The 15,176-nt window shown below is 44.1% G+C and overlaps 1 protein-coding gene across 1 annotated transcript in view; it reads left to right on the top strand.

Moving 5' to 3' along the window:
- Nucleotides 1-400: 400 nt before the first annotated feature.
- The window catches only part of LOC138511223 (long-chain-fatty-acid--CoA ligase ACSBG2-like), a 412,570-nt gene continuing 397,794 nt past the window's right edge, over nt 401-15,176 (top strand). Inside the window, exons 1-3 of the mRNA XM_069626760.1 lie at nt 401-513; nt 10,251-10,540; nt 13,903-13,991. Of these exons, the coding sequence (XP_069482861.1) occupies nt 10,256-10,540; nt 13,903-13,991 (374 nt within the window). The 5' untranslated portion in view covers nt 401-513; nt 10,251-10,255. The remainder of the gene's footprint in view (nt 514-10,250; nt 10,541-13,902; nt 13,992-15,176) is intronic.

The following is a 15,176-nucleotide window of genomic DNA, read 5'->3' as shown; positions in this document are numbered from 1 at the left end:
ATATATCATATGCACAACTTCCTTTGTCGGTCTTGGTTGATGTTCATCATTGTGGTGCAGTACCTATGTATGCACATGTTCTGGAACATGCACTCCAGGGTGACTTGTGAAGGGGCGTGTGGAATGTGAGTTGGATGATTTATTCAAGTGACCACAAGCCATTATAGCATTTCCAGTGATCATAGCAAATGCTGCTGCAGACAGCAAGAGACCAAAGACAGCATGATTGCCTCTGACTCTAGCTCGTTCTGGTAATGACATGTGGACCCGATGTACTGGACACTCACTGACTTGGGTATCACCCAAACCTCTATATTTTCCACTGCTTCCTGTGTTGTAAATCATGCAAGCATGAGTCTCACAGTAGCTGTCCTCATGGATTATCTGTTCTTCCCACCAGGCTTCACCTGTTGTCAAGTGACTCCTCCACTTATTTCAAGGAAATAACACTTACCAGTGTATCACCAGAACCACTGAATTGCTGCTTCTGCCTCCCACAAAAGTCAAATAAGTGTGAGTATCGCACTTGCTTTCCACTGGTATTCTCTGATGCTCCTATCATGTGTCCTCTTATAGTATGTGTCTCAAAACATCACTGCAAGAGCCTGACACCGACTGGTGTACCACAAGACTCCTTGAATCATTGCTACTAAGTGTGCCTGAATACACACTAGCTGCTCCCACTCTGAGGTGTGACCCAATGACACTTGTTTCATCTACCCATTCCTTTTCTTCTACTTCCTCCCACAACAATCATTCAAGCATGAGTCTCACACTAGCTGTCCTAAAGGAATCTGCACTCTGAAGCATCCCCCCATGTGGCCATTGAAACACTGTCTTGAGGTATAAGCGCCTTATAAATACACTACAAATAAATAAATAACGATATGGGCACTGATTAGTGTATCATCCCCTCTCGGGATCTTTGCTGCTTCATCCCACTACAGACATACATGCATGGTCCGTGCACTAGCTTCCGTTACAGATTATCTGCTCCCCCTGATCCTATTTCCAGTTTCCCAGTTTTTCCTGAGCACTCACTCACTTCATCAGTCATACAATGACTGGTACATCAAGCGCCTACATGAAACTCTGCTACTTCTCCCAGCAAATATCGTGCACACGTGAGTCTTGCACAAGCTTCCCTCAAGGGCCGGCCGTTCTTTTGGCACAAGGCTGGCATACAGTCACTTAGATGCAGAGTTCCAGGTTCCCCTCTGCCTCCACCAATCAATTCCATCTTAACGAGGCCTTAAGAATTGTCACACAATATAAAGAGATTTTCTTGTGTCTCTACAGTCAGAAACGAGCACGCCATCTCAGGTACTCCACTCTCAACTCATAGGAGATGACTCTTATGTTGTTCTAGGACTTCAATGCTGTGCCAAACAGTGCTGCATAAGCAAAAACCACCCTAAATCGAACTCTTTGAGTTCCTAGTCATTCATCGTATCTCACCAGCCTTCTTCCTATTTTACTCCACTAACTCCACTCCTGTTTATTAACCCTTGACTAAATACCTGCCTGCCTCCAGCCATGACTGTGTGCCTCTGGGAAAGCTACCTATGACAGAAAACAACCTCAGACAGTGTGTGCCCCTTTTATAGCCCATGAAGTTGGTCAACCTTCTATACAAGTCTAAAGAAGGCTTGACCTGGTCGAATCCCCTGATCCATGATTCAAGCAGAAAAGGGCCTAAGCTTAATGTGATCATAAGTTCTTAGATTTGTATACATGTTAGACAATTTTGTAAAAACAATTTACAGGCCTGGCCATCCACGCTGTCACACGAGCTCGAGACCCGTTTGGATCTGCTTGGACTGCCTGACTTTGCCTGGACTTTGCTGGCCCCGCCCCCCGCTACCGGAAGTGCTTATAATCCTCTTCCGGCGCGCATCTGCGCGCGCGCATCAAGTACGCGCTCTAAGTAGCGCTGTTTGCTGGCCATCCACGCTGTCACACGAGCTCGAGACCCGTTTGGATCTGCTTGGACTGCCTGACTTTGCCTGGACTTTGCTGGCCCCGCCCCCCGCTACCGGAAGTGCTTATAACCCTCTTCCGGCGCGCATCTGCGCGCGCGCATCAAGTACGCGCTCTAAGTAGCGCTGTTTGCTGGCCATCCACGCTGTCACACGAGCTCGAGACCCGTTTGGATCTGCTTGGACTGCCTGACTTTGCCTGGACTTTGGTATATCTCTCTCCTGCACTATCATTGATACTATATTGCTTAACATTAGTACATGTTACTTATATATGTCTACTTTTCTACTATTCTAGCTGGCCCCGCCCCCCGCTACCGGAAGTGCTTATAATCCTCTTCCGGCGCGCATCAAGTACGCGCTCTAAGTAGCGCTGTTTGCTGGCCATCCACGCTGTCACACGAGCTCGAGACCCGTTTGGATCTGCTTGGACTGCCTGACTTTGCCTGGACTTTGGTATATCTCTCTCCTGCACTATCATTGATACTATATTGCTTAACATTAGTACATGTTACTTATATATGTCTACTTTTCTACTATTCTAGCTGGCCCCGCCCCCCGCTACCGGAAGTGCTTATAATCCTCTTCCGGCGCGCATCTGCGCGCGCGCATCAAGTACGCGCATCAAGTACGCGCTCTAAGTAGCGCTGTTTGCTGGCCATCCACGCTGTCACACGAGCTCGAGACCCGTTTGGATCTGCTTGGACTGCCTGACTTTGCCTGGACTTTGGTATATCTCTCTCCTGCACTATCATTGATACTATATTGCTTAACATTAGTACATGTTACTTATATATGTCTACTTTTCTACTATTCTAGCTGGCCCCGCCCCCCGCTACCGGAAGTGCTTATAATCCTCTTCCGGCGCGCATCTGCGCGCGCGCATCAAGTACGCGCTCTAAGTAGCGCTGTTTGCTGGCCATCCACGCTGTCACACGAGCTCGAGACCCGTTTGGATCTGCTTGGACTGCCTGACTTTGCCTGGACTTTGGTATATCTCTCTCCTGCACTATCATTGATACTATATTGCTTAACATTAGTACATGTTACTTATATATGTCTACTTTTCTACTATTCTAGCTGGACCCGCCCCCCGCTACCGGAAGTGCTTATAATCCTCTTCCGGCGCGCATCTGCGCGCGCGCATCAAGTACGCGCTCTAAGTAGCGCTGTTTGCTGGCCATCCACGCTGTCACACGAGCTCGAGACCCGTTTGGATCTGCTTGGACTGCCTGACTTTGCCTGGACTTTGGTATATCTCTCTCCTGCACTATCATTGATACTATATTGCTTAACATTAGTACATGTTACTTATATATGTCTACTTTTCTACTATTCTAGCTGGCCCCGCCCCCCGCTACCGGAAGTGCTTATAATCCTCTTCCGGCGCGCATCTGCGCGCGCGCATCAAGTACGCGCTCTAAGTAGCGCTGTTTGCTGTTCGCTGCTCGGCTGCGGGGTGCGGTCTCCTCCTTAGATTATAGGTTTTCTATCAGCCTCACGGCTCCCTTACACAGTACAATACCCTCTGACTCTCTCAAGTGCTAAATTATTTCGAGCGGACCTAGTCGATTTCACGACTGCTCTCGCCCAAAATAAAAGAGAAAGTCATCCCTTTCCTGTACATTCTTCTCACTCCCTTCCTTTTCGAGGTTGCTTCTGCGAAAATGGCAAATGGCTTGAGAAGCGCCAAGGGCAAATTCATCGCCCCTCCCCCGCTCTCAGCAACAAGCATTGACTCACTGGTATGTCCAGGCACTCCATCTTACACTGAATTATCTGCCCCGGATGTTCGAGCGTCTTTACCAATCCTGGACCTGCCGTGTACACCTTGCCCTGTAGTACATATTGTGCAAATAAACACACCAAAAAACCCTCTACTTCCCCTTCTTTCCTCACCTCCGACCACTCCGGTGCCTTCAATCTCTTCCCCTTCCATCAGTCCTGAAGTACGCAAGGCTATTGATGACTTCAAAAGTTGCTCTGAATCTCCGTTGGTCACTGATTCTGATCAATGCCAATTTGATTTAACCATGGCGAAAATGGAGGCATTGGACAAGGCGGTCTGCCGCTCAATAGGCACTTTGACACCCATAGTTTTTAATTCTGTATCAAACCGTATGGTTACCCAAGCTCATGCGTTGCACGATCCCAAAACTCTTCTGGATAAGAGCGACAGTTCAACCAATGCCATCAATAAAAAACTCTCCTTTCCGCATTTACTGTTATCTCCTGAACCCATTTCCAAAACTATTAATGTGGAACATTTGGTACCACCGTCTCATGAATGTCAAATCCAGCACCCTTGTGAGGGGTCTCAATCCCAATACTCCCCAAATTCGTTTCCAGTGATCATCCGTATCCTGGACCTCCTGGATAAAGGTCATGATCTGACCCATCTTGCACTGAGGGAGATCAAGTCAACGCAGTCACTGATCACTGCTAAAATGGATCGGATCGAGGGTTTCATTATAGCAGCTGAAATGCTAAAAAATTCCAAAAATGTAGGCCCTACGGTTCATCAATCTGCCCCCATCCAGCCCATGAAAAATAAAAGTATACAGTGCTGCTTGGACCTGACCCCAGAATTGCCTGCCATTCATTCAGCAAAGCCTATAGACTCTACCCCGTGCAAACATTACCATCCCGCCTGCGATTTGAAATCCGCCATTGAAAAAATGAACACATTACTAGCTTTATACCCCCCGGCAATTCCGCCCCCTATGATTGGCCCCGATAGCCCTACTGTTCTTCTTACAGCTCTTGAACATATGCAATCTGCACCTCCGGTTCCTAATTCCGGTGGTAATTATACTGGCTTCATGTCGCGGAAGGCTAAGAAACTCCACCAAAGAGCTGTAAAAAGAAATGCTAAAAGAAAGAAGAATATCGTCCCAAAAGACTTCAATATCTCACCTGGCTCGATTATTAGGATCAACGACAACACACCAATAGATTAGGATCATATTGACCTTAATCAACTCTCGAAAGAAAGCCAAGATGTCTTAACTCCATCCATAATACTAGATCTGCCTGAAAGTGATGCAGCAGTTCGCCCCTGTAAAATCACTGGGCCCCACGCAGCTATACTTCCAACTATTGACTCTAGTTTGACCATTTTGGATATCACTCGAGTCGAGAAACAACAAGCTGACCTCACTGAAACACACACCTTAAAACGAAAAACAAAAAACACTAATGCAACTCTAACCAACCCATCCTCAAACGGACAAGCACCATCACTTTTGACAGGAACCAAATCAAATCTGATTACCTATTTTCTGGTCTGTGGGAGAAACCGTACCACCCGGCTTGCCGAAATGGTAGGGCCCGATCCCCCAGCCAATTCCCTCCCCAGAACCGGTACTGAAATATGTACCCCACCCCCTGGAAACAATCTAAATGCTAATACTAGCAATACAATGAACACTGCCTGGGACCAAGCCAATGCACTGATTCCACCTTGCTTGCCCTCTGTGCTTTTAGCACTTCCACGTTCGACTGACGTGCAATCCAGTAACATTATGGGCTCATTATGTGCACTTCCTCATCTGATCAATGATCCCAATTGTTGTACTGCCTTGCACAGCAATGCCGACTTTACTAATTGTATTAGCTCTGTGAGGTCTGGTAACGGACTAGGAAAGGCAGCACTATGGGCCCCTGAATCCACCATGGTACCCTCCACTCCTCCTCCTAACATCATATCCCCCCCTCTTGCTCCGAATTGCACCTCTGACCAGAGCCTTCCAACGGGTGGCTGCACCCTTGATCCCCAAGCTACTACCATGCTATCCCATCATGCAATTCTGGACATTCTGAGGAAGGAACTTGATGAAAGATCATCGAAATCGAACCTTCCTAATGTAATCTCCCATCATGCGGCTTCCACGATCTCCCACCAGGTTCCGTTCTGCGAAATCGCCCCTGATCCCCACTCAAAAGCATTCGACCAACTATCTGTTACGAATGCACCAATTATTCCGGAAAAACACCATTTAATAGGATTTGAGGGGAAAAGTGATCTACTCGGCAGAAATCGAATTAATCGCGCCTTTCTTTTGGCACTATTTGGTCGCATCCCCCAACTACGGATGTTCAAATCGGCCGACATTCTAAGAGTGTCATTAGCCACGGACAATAACTACCGTGCCGCAATTTACTTAGCGTCAGAGACCGTAAAGAAATACTTATGGTCTAATAGGGATGGCATTTATGAAGAAGGCCTCATCCTAACTTCATTGGAAAATGAACAAGAGGCCAACAAATTTATCCAATTTAAGTGCCCCCAGGCTATGAGCCCCGAATTGCTTGTTCCACTACAAGCTATCAACCATCCGGCCGCTAATGATGCAATCTCTGAACTTTTGCTCAAAATAGGCATTTCTTACAACTTGCCTTGGCTTGCCCCTATGCTTAATTCCCTCTCAAAAACTACGGACGGTTTCTCCTCTTCATAGCCATCTTTTAAAGACCGCCTTTCTTTCCAATCGTGGAACTCATGTGGATACCTTAATCTTATGAAATGGCACTCAACTCTCGACCGTCTGAGTCGTCCATCAATATTAATGTTCCAGGAGACCATGAAAACCTCCTCCTTTCTTTTGCCTGATTATGTAACGCATCACATTCCTGCTACACGTGCTCCGGTTGGTCGTCCTTCGGGCGGAATTATGATAGCCATAGACAATGCTCTTATGTTCAATTCAAAAATCGTGTGGCACGCTAATAACTTACTAGCAGTTCTACTGGAAACGAACATCCAGAACTATCCCCATTTAATTATTATGACTATGTATTGGAATCCGTCCACCCTTGAGATTGATGAGATGATTGAGATAGTTGAGAACTGTCTGGAATATGTCACTCACGAATATGAAAAGACCGAAATCATTCTAGGCGGTGACTTTAACTGTGACTGCAGAACCATCAATGAAACCGGAGATCCCCCTAGAAACCTTCTCTCTAAAAATAGAGGCAATATATGGAGGTCCTTTCTGAAAGACTGGGACCTAGATCTTATTCCACCCGCCGACCTGTTGAACTGGACCACATGGTCAAGAGATGGTAAAATGTCAACTCTTGACTTTATATTTGTTAGTCATAACTTGCTTCTACGATCTTCTCCCCTAAGAATCTCCATTTTGCCTTTTAGTGACCATGCTGCGTTACTAGGTAATTTGAAACTTGATTTTTCTATTACCGGAGTTGACCATCCTACTGCATTATGTGAAGTAGATCGGCCTATGACCTCTATCAGATGGTCTACGGCTCTCTGCAAGCAATTTATCCAATTTATAAAGTCAGGCATTGCGCCTTGGCATAACTTGGATTGTATGCCTATGGATGCCCTTGAGCAGCGATATGTTGAAATAACGCACATAGCACTAACATACTTCAACAAAAAGAAAAATACAGATATCAAAGACTGTCATTCTTTTGATCCGCTGTGTAAAGTACAGAAGCGGGAAAAAAACAAGGCTCTTAGGGCCCTGAAAAAACTTCCAGATCTGTCGCAGGAACAATATCTTTCGCGGCGCAAATCCATTCTGTCGAATTACAAACATAGCTTGAAGCAGTTAAGGCTCATAAGGCATAACGAAATAAATTGTAAACTCATCAGAGCCATCTCTGTTCATGACACCCGTATTATATGGCGAACGATTAAGAGCAATTCTTCGCAAGTATCACTTTCTATGCCGAATGTCATATCGGAACCTACTTGGTATAAGTATATCTGGCACAAATTCCGGATTCCGGTGCAATTTGCGAATATCTCGACACCGCTAATAAGATATCAAGATCTGCCGCGGTTGGGCTGGTCCATCGCTGACATTAAATGGGCGATTTCCAAACTCAGTTACTCTAAATCATCCGGTCCCGACGGCCTACCTCCATGCCTCTATAAAGAAGATCCGGACCTGTGGGCCTGTATTCTCAATACCAAGTTTCAGTCCATTTTTAACACAGGAGTTATTCCAGCTTCATGGCTAACTGCCAACATCATTCCGATTTTTAAGAAAGGAGATGCTGCGCTGCCACAGAATTACCGTCCCATTGCCTTAATTGACACTGCGGCGAAACTATTCGCCTCTCTTCTTCTTCATGACTTGGAAAAGTACATTGGGGCACTAGGACTATATTCCAAATACCAAACTGGATTTAGAAAAGGCATGTCCACCGCGTTAAATGCTATGGTAATGGCATTCACGATCGCAGAAGCCAAAAAAACAACATCTAACCCGGTCTACATCGCTCTTATCGACATGTCCTCAGCTTTCGACACAGTGATCTGTAATATATTATGGACTAAGTTGACCAACATGGGAATTCCGTCTATTCTCATTTATTGGTTTAAAGCCTTACACACTAACACCTCTTACAGAATCAAGCTTACTTCAGAGGGACGCGTTTCTAAAGATATCAGTACAGAGGTGGGTTTGAAGCAAGGTTGCAATCTTGCTGCTACCTTCTTTAACCTATACCTCTCTGATCTTGATAAAGGTTGGGATGAAAAAAATCTCTTCTCTGCTAAAATCGGCTTGATCCACCTTAAGTGGCTCGCCTTTGCAGACGATATCATCTTATTTGATCCCACCCCGTCAGGTCTCCAACTTAAACTACGTCTATTTGAAGAATTTGCACTAGCACACAACCTGATGCCTAATCCTGCTAAAACAGCAGTAATGCAATTTGGTGTACAGAAACGAACTGGCAAATCACAGTGGCATCTCATGCAGATCCCCATCTCAGTCATCAGAGAAACGATCTACTTGGGATACTACTTAACAGAGAAAAATTCCATCTCAATGTGGCATGATGTTCTCAGTAAAAAGATTAGACCCTTGATATCACAATCCAAAGTAATCTATGCAAAATACTGCAAATTTTCATTAATTCCCCTTATCGAGTTCTTTACTTTGAAAATTGAAAGCGTAATCCTGTATTCTCTTGACATATGTATGGGTGAAATGGGCCCAATTTTGGACCAACTGCAGGGTACTGCCCTGAAACGTGCCATGTCGCTTCCGATGTCCCTCCCCAATGCGATCTTGAGGCATGAATTGGGTCTAGTAGCACTGTCTACCCGTTGGAAATGGCGACTCCTAACCAATTTTGCTAAGATCAGGCATCCCACAGCGAACTCCCTATATGCCGAGCTGAATCATACCATTACGCTGTCACCTACGTCTTCCATGGCTCTCTATGTGTCAAAAATGGCTGGTATACTCAAGACGGCTAACATTATCGTGGACGATGTCTATCATAGACCGGGCTATGCTAAAAAAAAACTTTTTGAACTTGATTGGTGCACAACCCTTGATAAAATGGGATCCTACTATCTTTACAAGGAATACCAATTATTTGCACGTAAACGTATCCCTAGACACGACTACATTGTGCTTTTTCCTTGTGACTCCACGCGGAGGACGTATCTCTGGTTCAAACTCAATTTGTTTCATACTAAAGAAAGAGTTGTAAAATGGATCGGTCACAAGCTGTATGCCTCCAGTCCGCACTGCAGATTTCCCATGTGTACCGAACCCACTGAAACATTAAAACATCTGGTTTTAAATTGTCCCCATTTTAGGAATCAAAGATCGTTATTATTGATGGAATTTGTAAACATTAATTTTATTGACTGCCTACCTTTTCTTTGGGACAGAATGATGCGAGGTAACCATAAGCCGTTGATATATGCTGTAACGAAATTATGTAAAGTGATTGCAAGAGAATTGGAAAAAGACTGTTACATGAATATCTCTTGAATCACTTATTTTAACTCTCTTCCCCCTTGTAAATTAGTATGAATTTGAGGATGTATGTACATTTGAGCGTATAGATAACCCCATGGTGTATTCTTTTGTTTTTTATGTGTTTTTCATTATGTTATAGGAATTAATGGTTTTTAAACTTTTACTTGTATGATGTCTTTTTAGGTCTATGCATTGTAAGTCTTCACGTTTGTAGGCATTTGCTGTAATGCCTTTTTTTATTATATCTTCTTTGTAAAGTCTCTCTTACTTGCTAAGAGAGTCAAACACAAATAAAATTTAAAATAAAAAACAATTTATATTTCATATATTACCCAAAGAAAATCTATCCAAACTGTTAAATGTCAAATTTATCAAACTGAAACCAAATTATTTGGATGAGAACATTGCTGTCACACAAGAGGAAAGGAGTGCATACTGTATCTAAAGGAAGGGGAAGAAATGCTTGGCTTTGAAACTCATTTGCCTTTGTGTACTATCCTCCTGTTGATTGCAGGAGACATGCCTACTGCTACCAGTGAGATGAAGAAGGACCCCACCGATCTGAACCTGGCTACAGCAGACAGCCTATGGACAACTGCAAAGGATGGAGCTGTGAAGCTGCGCATGGCAGAGCTGGGACCAGGCTCAGAGCCACCGATCACAACAGTGCAGATGTTTCAGAAATCCGTCCATAACTATGGTCATCGACCAGCGCTAGCAGTGAACAGAAACGGGCAGTGGGAGTTCACCAGCTACCTGCAGTATTATGAGCAGTGCCGTGCGGCAGCCAAGAGCTTCCTGAAGGTGAGTCCATGCTCCCATGTTCTTCCATTCGTCAATCGCAAGGGACATTCACGTGGTGTGGTGAGTAGAGTAGAAAGCATGGTCAGGTGAAATGAAGGACACGTACATAGATGTATTGCTGTTGCAGTGGGTAAGCCAGGCTGATTGCTGAGGTTACAGGCACATCTTGGGACTGTGGTGCAATTCCCACTCAGATAAAAATTGCACAGTAGTTAACAATCAAAGTGACATGTGGCTGACCTTGATCATAATGTTCATTTTTAGTGACCTTATGACATAGTGTATTTTATATGAGAAGAAGCAATTCAGTGACAGGTAGCTGTGTGAGTAAACATATATTAGGTAAATGTTCCCCATTGAATGAATCTACATATTCCTAATCCATTAAATGAGGCTCCAGAGCAAACAGCAGAGTGCTTTGTTATGTTGTTGGTGACTACCATGCAGGTTTGTGGTCACAAGACGAGGCTGAGGTCCTCACACGAGGGCAATGTTCACTTACTACACAACAGAGCTCAATGGTCAGAACTCTAATGTAAGCTTGTGGTTACTGAAAAAGGAAGCCTCAATTGAAGCCTCCTTGAACACACGTGTAGTGGTCCATTTGCCCAGTGTGTGCATGCCACAAACGAAAACTCGTAATGCAGCCTTTAATGGCAGTTAGAGCCTCCATTCCAATTGTGTTGATTGTCTAGTGAGCTAGATGCAGTGGTAAGGAAATTGATGGATGGAATGGAGCCTTCCATTGGTGGTAAGTGCCTGCATTATACATTTGCTGACTGTCTAAAGAGAATTTAGAGTCTGCGATCAACACTTTCTGATTGGCTAAAGAGATGAAAATATTCTCTAATCATTCAAACACTATTGTAGGACTGAGAATTGCTCAATAATTTTGTGTCTGGGTGACTGATTCTTAGTCCCTGCAAACCTTTCCAAAATTAGAGAATCTGTCCTGACCTTCTGCACACTCCCTCCTCTACATGTTACACTCTGCCTACTCTACCATCATCCTCTGCCCGATTCTGCACGTTCCTGACCCGGTTAATCATACATACAGAGGATTTGGTAGACATGTGAGGTATTGCCCAACATTTCTGGAACATAACACAGCTTCAGTTCATATATTCCAGATTATATCACAGCATACTTCCAATGATTGTGGGAACGCTATTAGGCTGTGTGCGCTATTTACCACTCTTCAAACCTCAAAGATAGGTTGGCAGCAAGTGATATCCTTCCCTCAAACTTCCCACAAAGTTTGTAATAAGTAAACAGAGAAAATCCTGGTTCAGGAAGATATCTCGCGCTCACACCATACACTTGTCAAGCTGAAGAAAATAGAAGTACTGGGATCTAACCCTTTGATTGGTGAACTTTGATTTTTGGAGCAAACATTTTACAAGTTTAAGATTATGGGAATTTACATCATCCATTCTATACTTGTTTCAACAGACTCATCCGTAACAAATTTGGAAATCTGAATTTTCGAAGTAAGATCAAGTGTGATCAGCTGACTTTCAGACTTCAAATTTGAGAATCACAGGGATTTATATATAGGCCTTGAGAACGACCGTTGGTCGAAACACGTGTCGGCTGTTTTTCTTTAACGAATTAAAAACATTCTAATTTCTAATTTGAGAAGTACCACGCAAATGGATCTTTTGGATTGACTTCGACTTATTTCAGAAGAATATTGATGTTGGATTTGTAATAATTTGAAACTCAGATCAAGTGTATGGTGGGAGCGCGAGATATCTTCCCGAACCAGGATTTTCTTTATATCACAACATAGCAGCAGGTAATTTTACTGCCGGTGGGATATCACTGATACTGTTGTCGAGTCAGCAATTGTTTTCTATGGGAGTAGGCTGGGTTGATTTGGCAGGCAGGGAAAGGGTTACAGCAGAACGACCAACCAGGAAAGGGCCCATGGGGCGCACAAAGGGCAGGTTTCACAGCGTGTCCTGCGCACAAACATATGGCATGGTTTATCATGGAGCACCCATGAATGACTGCCTCAGCCCCCAGGGGTACAGAAAATGATACACTCCCATGCAAGAACAGAATGATTGGGGTCAAGAACGGGGAGAGACAAAGGGGGTTACAAAGATGTCAATTGCTGGAATAAAGGTAAGGAGGAGGCTGGGATGTGTGGCGAGCTGGATGAGGTTTGGTGCATCCTGGCAGCAAGGAGCTAAGGCAGCAGGTGGGAGAGACAACATTACTTTTGGATCCATGTACTGTGCTTAGCTCACCCGCAGTAACATGATCCTGGAGCTAAAGCTCATCACATGCAAAGAACAGAAGAGACGTGCTGTTGATTGCGTGTGCAGTCGGCTAGGCCTCACATAGTAATATAAATCTGCATATTCACAGTCATGCAGGTGAGGACACAATAGTTTCCTCCCGCTGATGCCAACTGTTTCACGATCATCTTGAAATAGGCGAGGGCCACTTACGCTTGATGTGGACAGCAATCATGGATGGAAAAGTAATTTACAATGGCTCAACTTTTTATGATCTATTATGTGTTGAAATTATGTTTTCAGAGAGGTTTGTAACTATTTAAGAAACACTGCTTGACACCCCAGTATTCCTGTGATCATTCATGTATTGAGCCAGGACTTGTGACCTAGTATTACCTCTCACACAAAGAGGTAATACTAGGTCACCCATTGCTGCTACCGTATGCTTCTGCTTGCCCATGTATCAGGCTAGGGCTTGTGATATGTAAACGGTTGATAACAGGTCACCGTCTGTCCAAATGATCCAGATTTTCTCCGGGATTGATAACAATTGAAATGTTAGTGACAGGCTGAAGCCCAAGGATGCATTTTGAACCTTCCAGTCACACAAGTATCTGGCTCAGGCTGGTCAGGACTGGGCTGGATTGAGGGTTGGTGACAGGGTGCAGCTTTGCCATGGATTCATAATGATAGAGTTTCCTCAGGTTTATGTCCAGTGAGAATAACGAGTTAGCAGCATGATTAAGAAAATAATCTTACCCTGAAGCCTCACTGTGATCACTTGTATATCAGCTCAGGGTTGGTTACGTCTAAAGACATGGAACAATGTCCCAGACTGAGCCCAGGGTCAGAGGTCATTCAAATGATACAAATAGGCTGTAGATGTGTTGAGATGTAGGGCATGTTAGAAATTGTGGTCCCTGTTTAAAACGATTGTTACTTAATTCTTCTTGTACTTACTCTAGATTCATGGAAAATTTCTTTGGATGTTGACTTGTCTAGTTCTCAGAGACTAATATAATCTGCTCTTAATAATTTGGTTTTATCTCTACGCTATACGATTGGTAACCTCTGCCCTTAACAGCACCACTTTTCGTTTTGTGTTCACCCTCACAGCTTGGCCTGGAGCGTTTTCACTGCATTGGAATACTTGGCATAAACTCTCCAGAGTGGTTCATCGCCGACATCGGAGCTATCATGGCCGGGTAAGTGGAGGGTCTTCTGTTCTATCCCCAACAATAAGATCCAATTAACAATGACCCTTGAGCCAGTTTTAACGTGTGGAACATCTACCTAGCATTTCGACTGAAACATCCTTGCACAAGTTATGATAATACATATTTACTTGTGTATACATAGACGTATTTGATGTATTTACAGAAGATCTATTGCAGACGCTGCATAAATATTGAGGAGTCCCCATACAAGTGTGCATGAGTACGCAATACTTCCTGCAACCAAATCTGGAAGTGCTTTCCACCACTATTGCGTGGTCTGTTCCCTGTGGCTTCCTCAGGAGAATCATAAACCAAGGAGGAGTCCAATAGAAAGTTGAAGATGCCATCCACAAAAGGGACATTTGGTCGATTCTCAGATGGGCTTGGTTCCACACAGTTGTTCCAAGGCCTAATAGTTGGAGAAACATGTCCTTTACTTTTTTAGGTCCAACCACCAGCTGAGAAAGTTTGTCAGCTGACTGTCAGGTCTGTATGCTATAGGTAAAACAGTGCCCATACACTTACATTGCGACGCAATACACAACCAACAGCATGTCCCATTCTAACTTCTAACTTCAAGCACCAACCTAGACCAATTCCTATACACAGACGTTTGCAAGAAACTATGCAATGACAAGAAGGACACTTCAGCTAAGAAAGTAAGTTCATTCAGCCTTGGAAAGGTGCCTTTCACTGGCAAAGAAGTAGATCCCACTAGACCGTTCTTTTTATTATCTACTAGTCCATCCTGATTCTCAGAGGCAACCTCAAGATTGAAATCTTTTGGAATATTTGTTTATAGAATTTGGGGCTACCTGCTGTCCTCCTCCAATCTTGCCAAGTCTATAGTGTTCTGTTCAATCATATCCTGGGTACAAACACATATTGATGGCAAGTCCTGCAGTGTTTTCAAATGCCAAGGCCCTGCTGCTGTGGCAGTTGTCCCTCAAGCCAGCAGCCCAATTGTGCTCTGTCTCCTAGCAACATGCCATGTGTTTTAGCAGTTACAGTCTCATGGACACAGACCTGTAGACATAATGTCCGGGGCCTCCTACTATTTATTTGTGACAGTATTTTCTAGAATAGAAGGCACATAACAAGTAGAATGCTCATTCCAACAATGAAAATACAAGAAACAATGGAACTGCATTCCCACAATACGCCATTTTGCAT

This window comes from Ambystoma mexicanum, chromosome 6p (assembly GCF_040938575.1).
Source record: "Ambystoma mexicanum isolate Mex_15411 chromosome 6p, UKY_AmexF1_1, whole genome shotgun sequence".
NCBI classification, from domain to species: Eukaryota; Metazoa; Chordata; class Amphibia; order Caudata; family Ambystomatidae; genus Ambystoma; species Ambystoma mexicanum.
The sequence above is the reverse complement of the archived record's forward strand: the minus strand, read 5'-3'. Positions and strand labels throughout refer to the sequence as shown.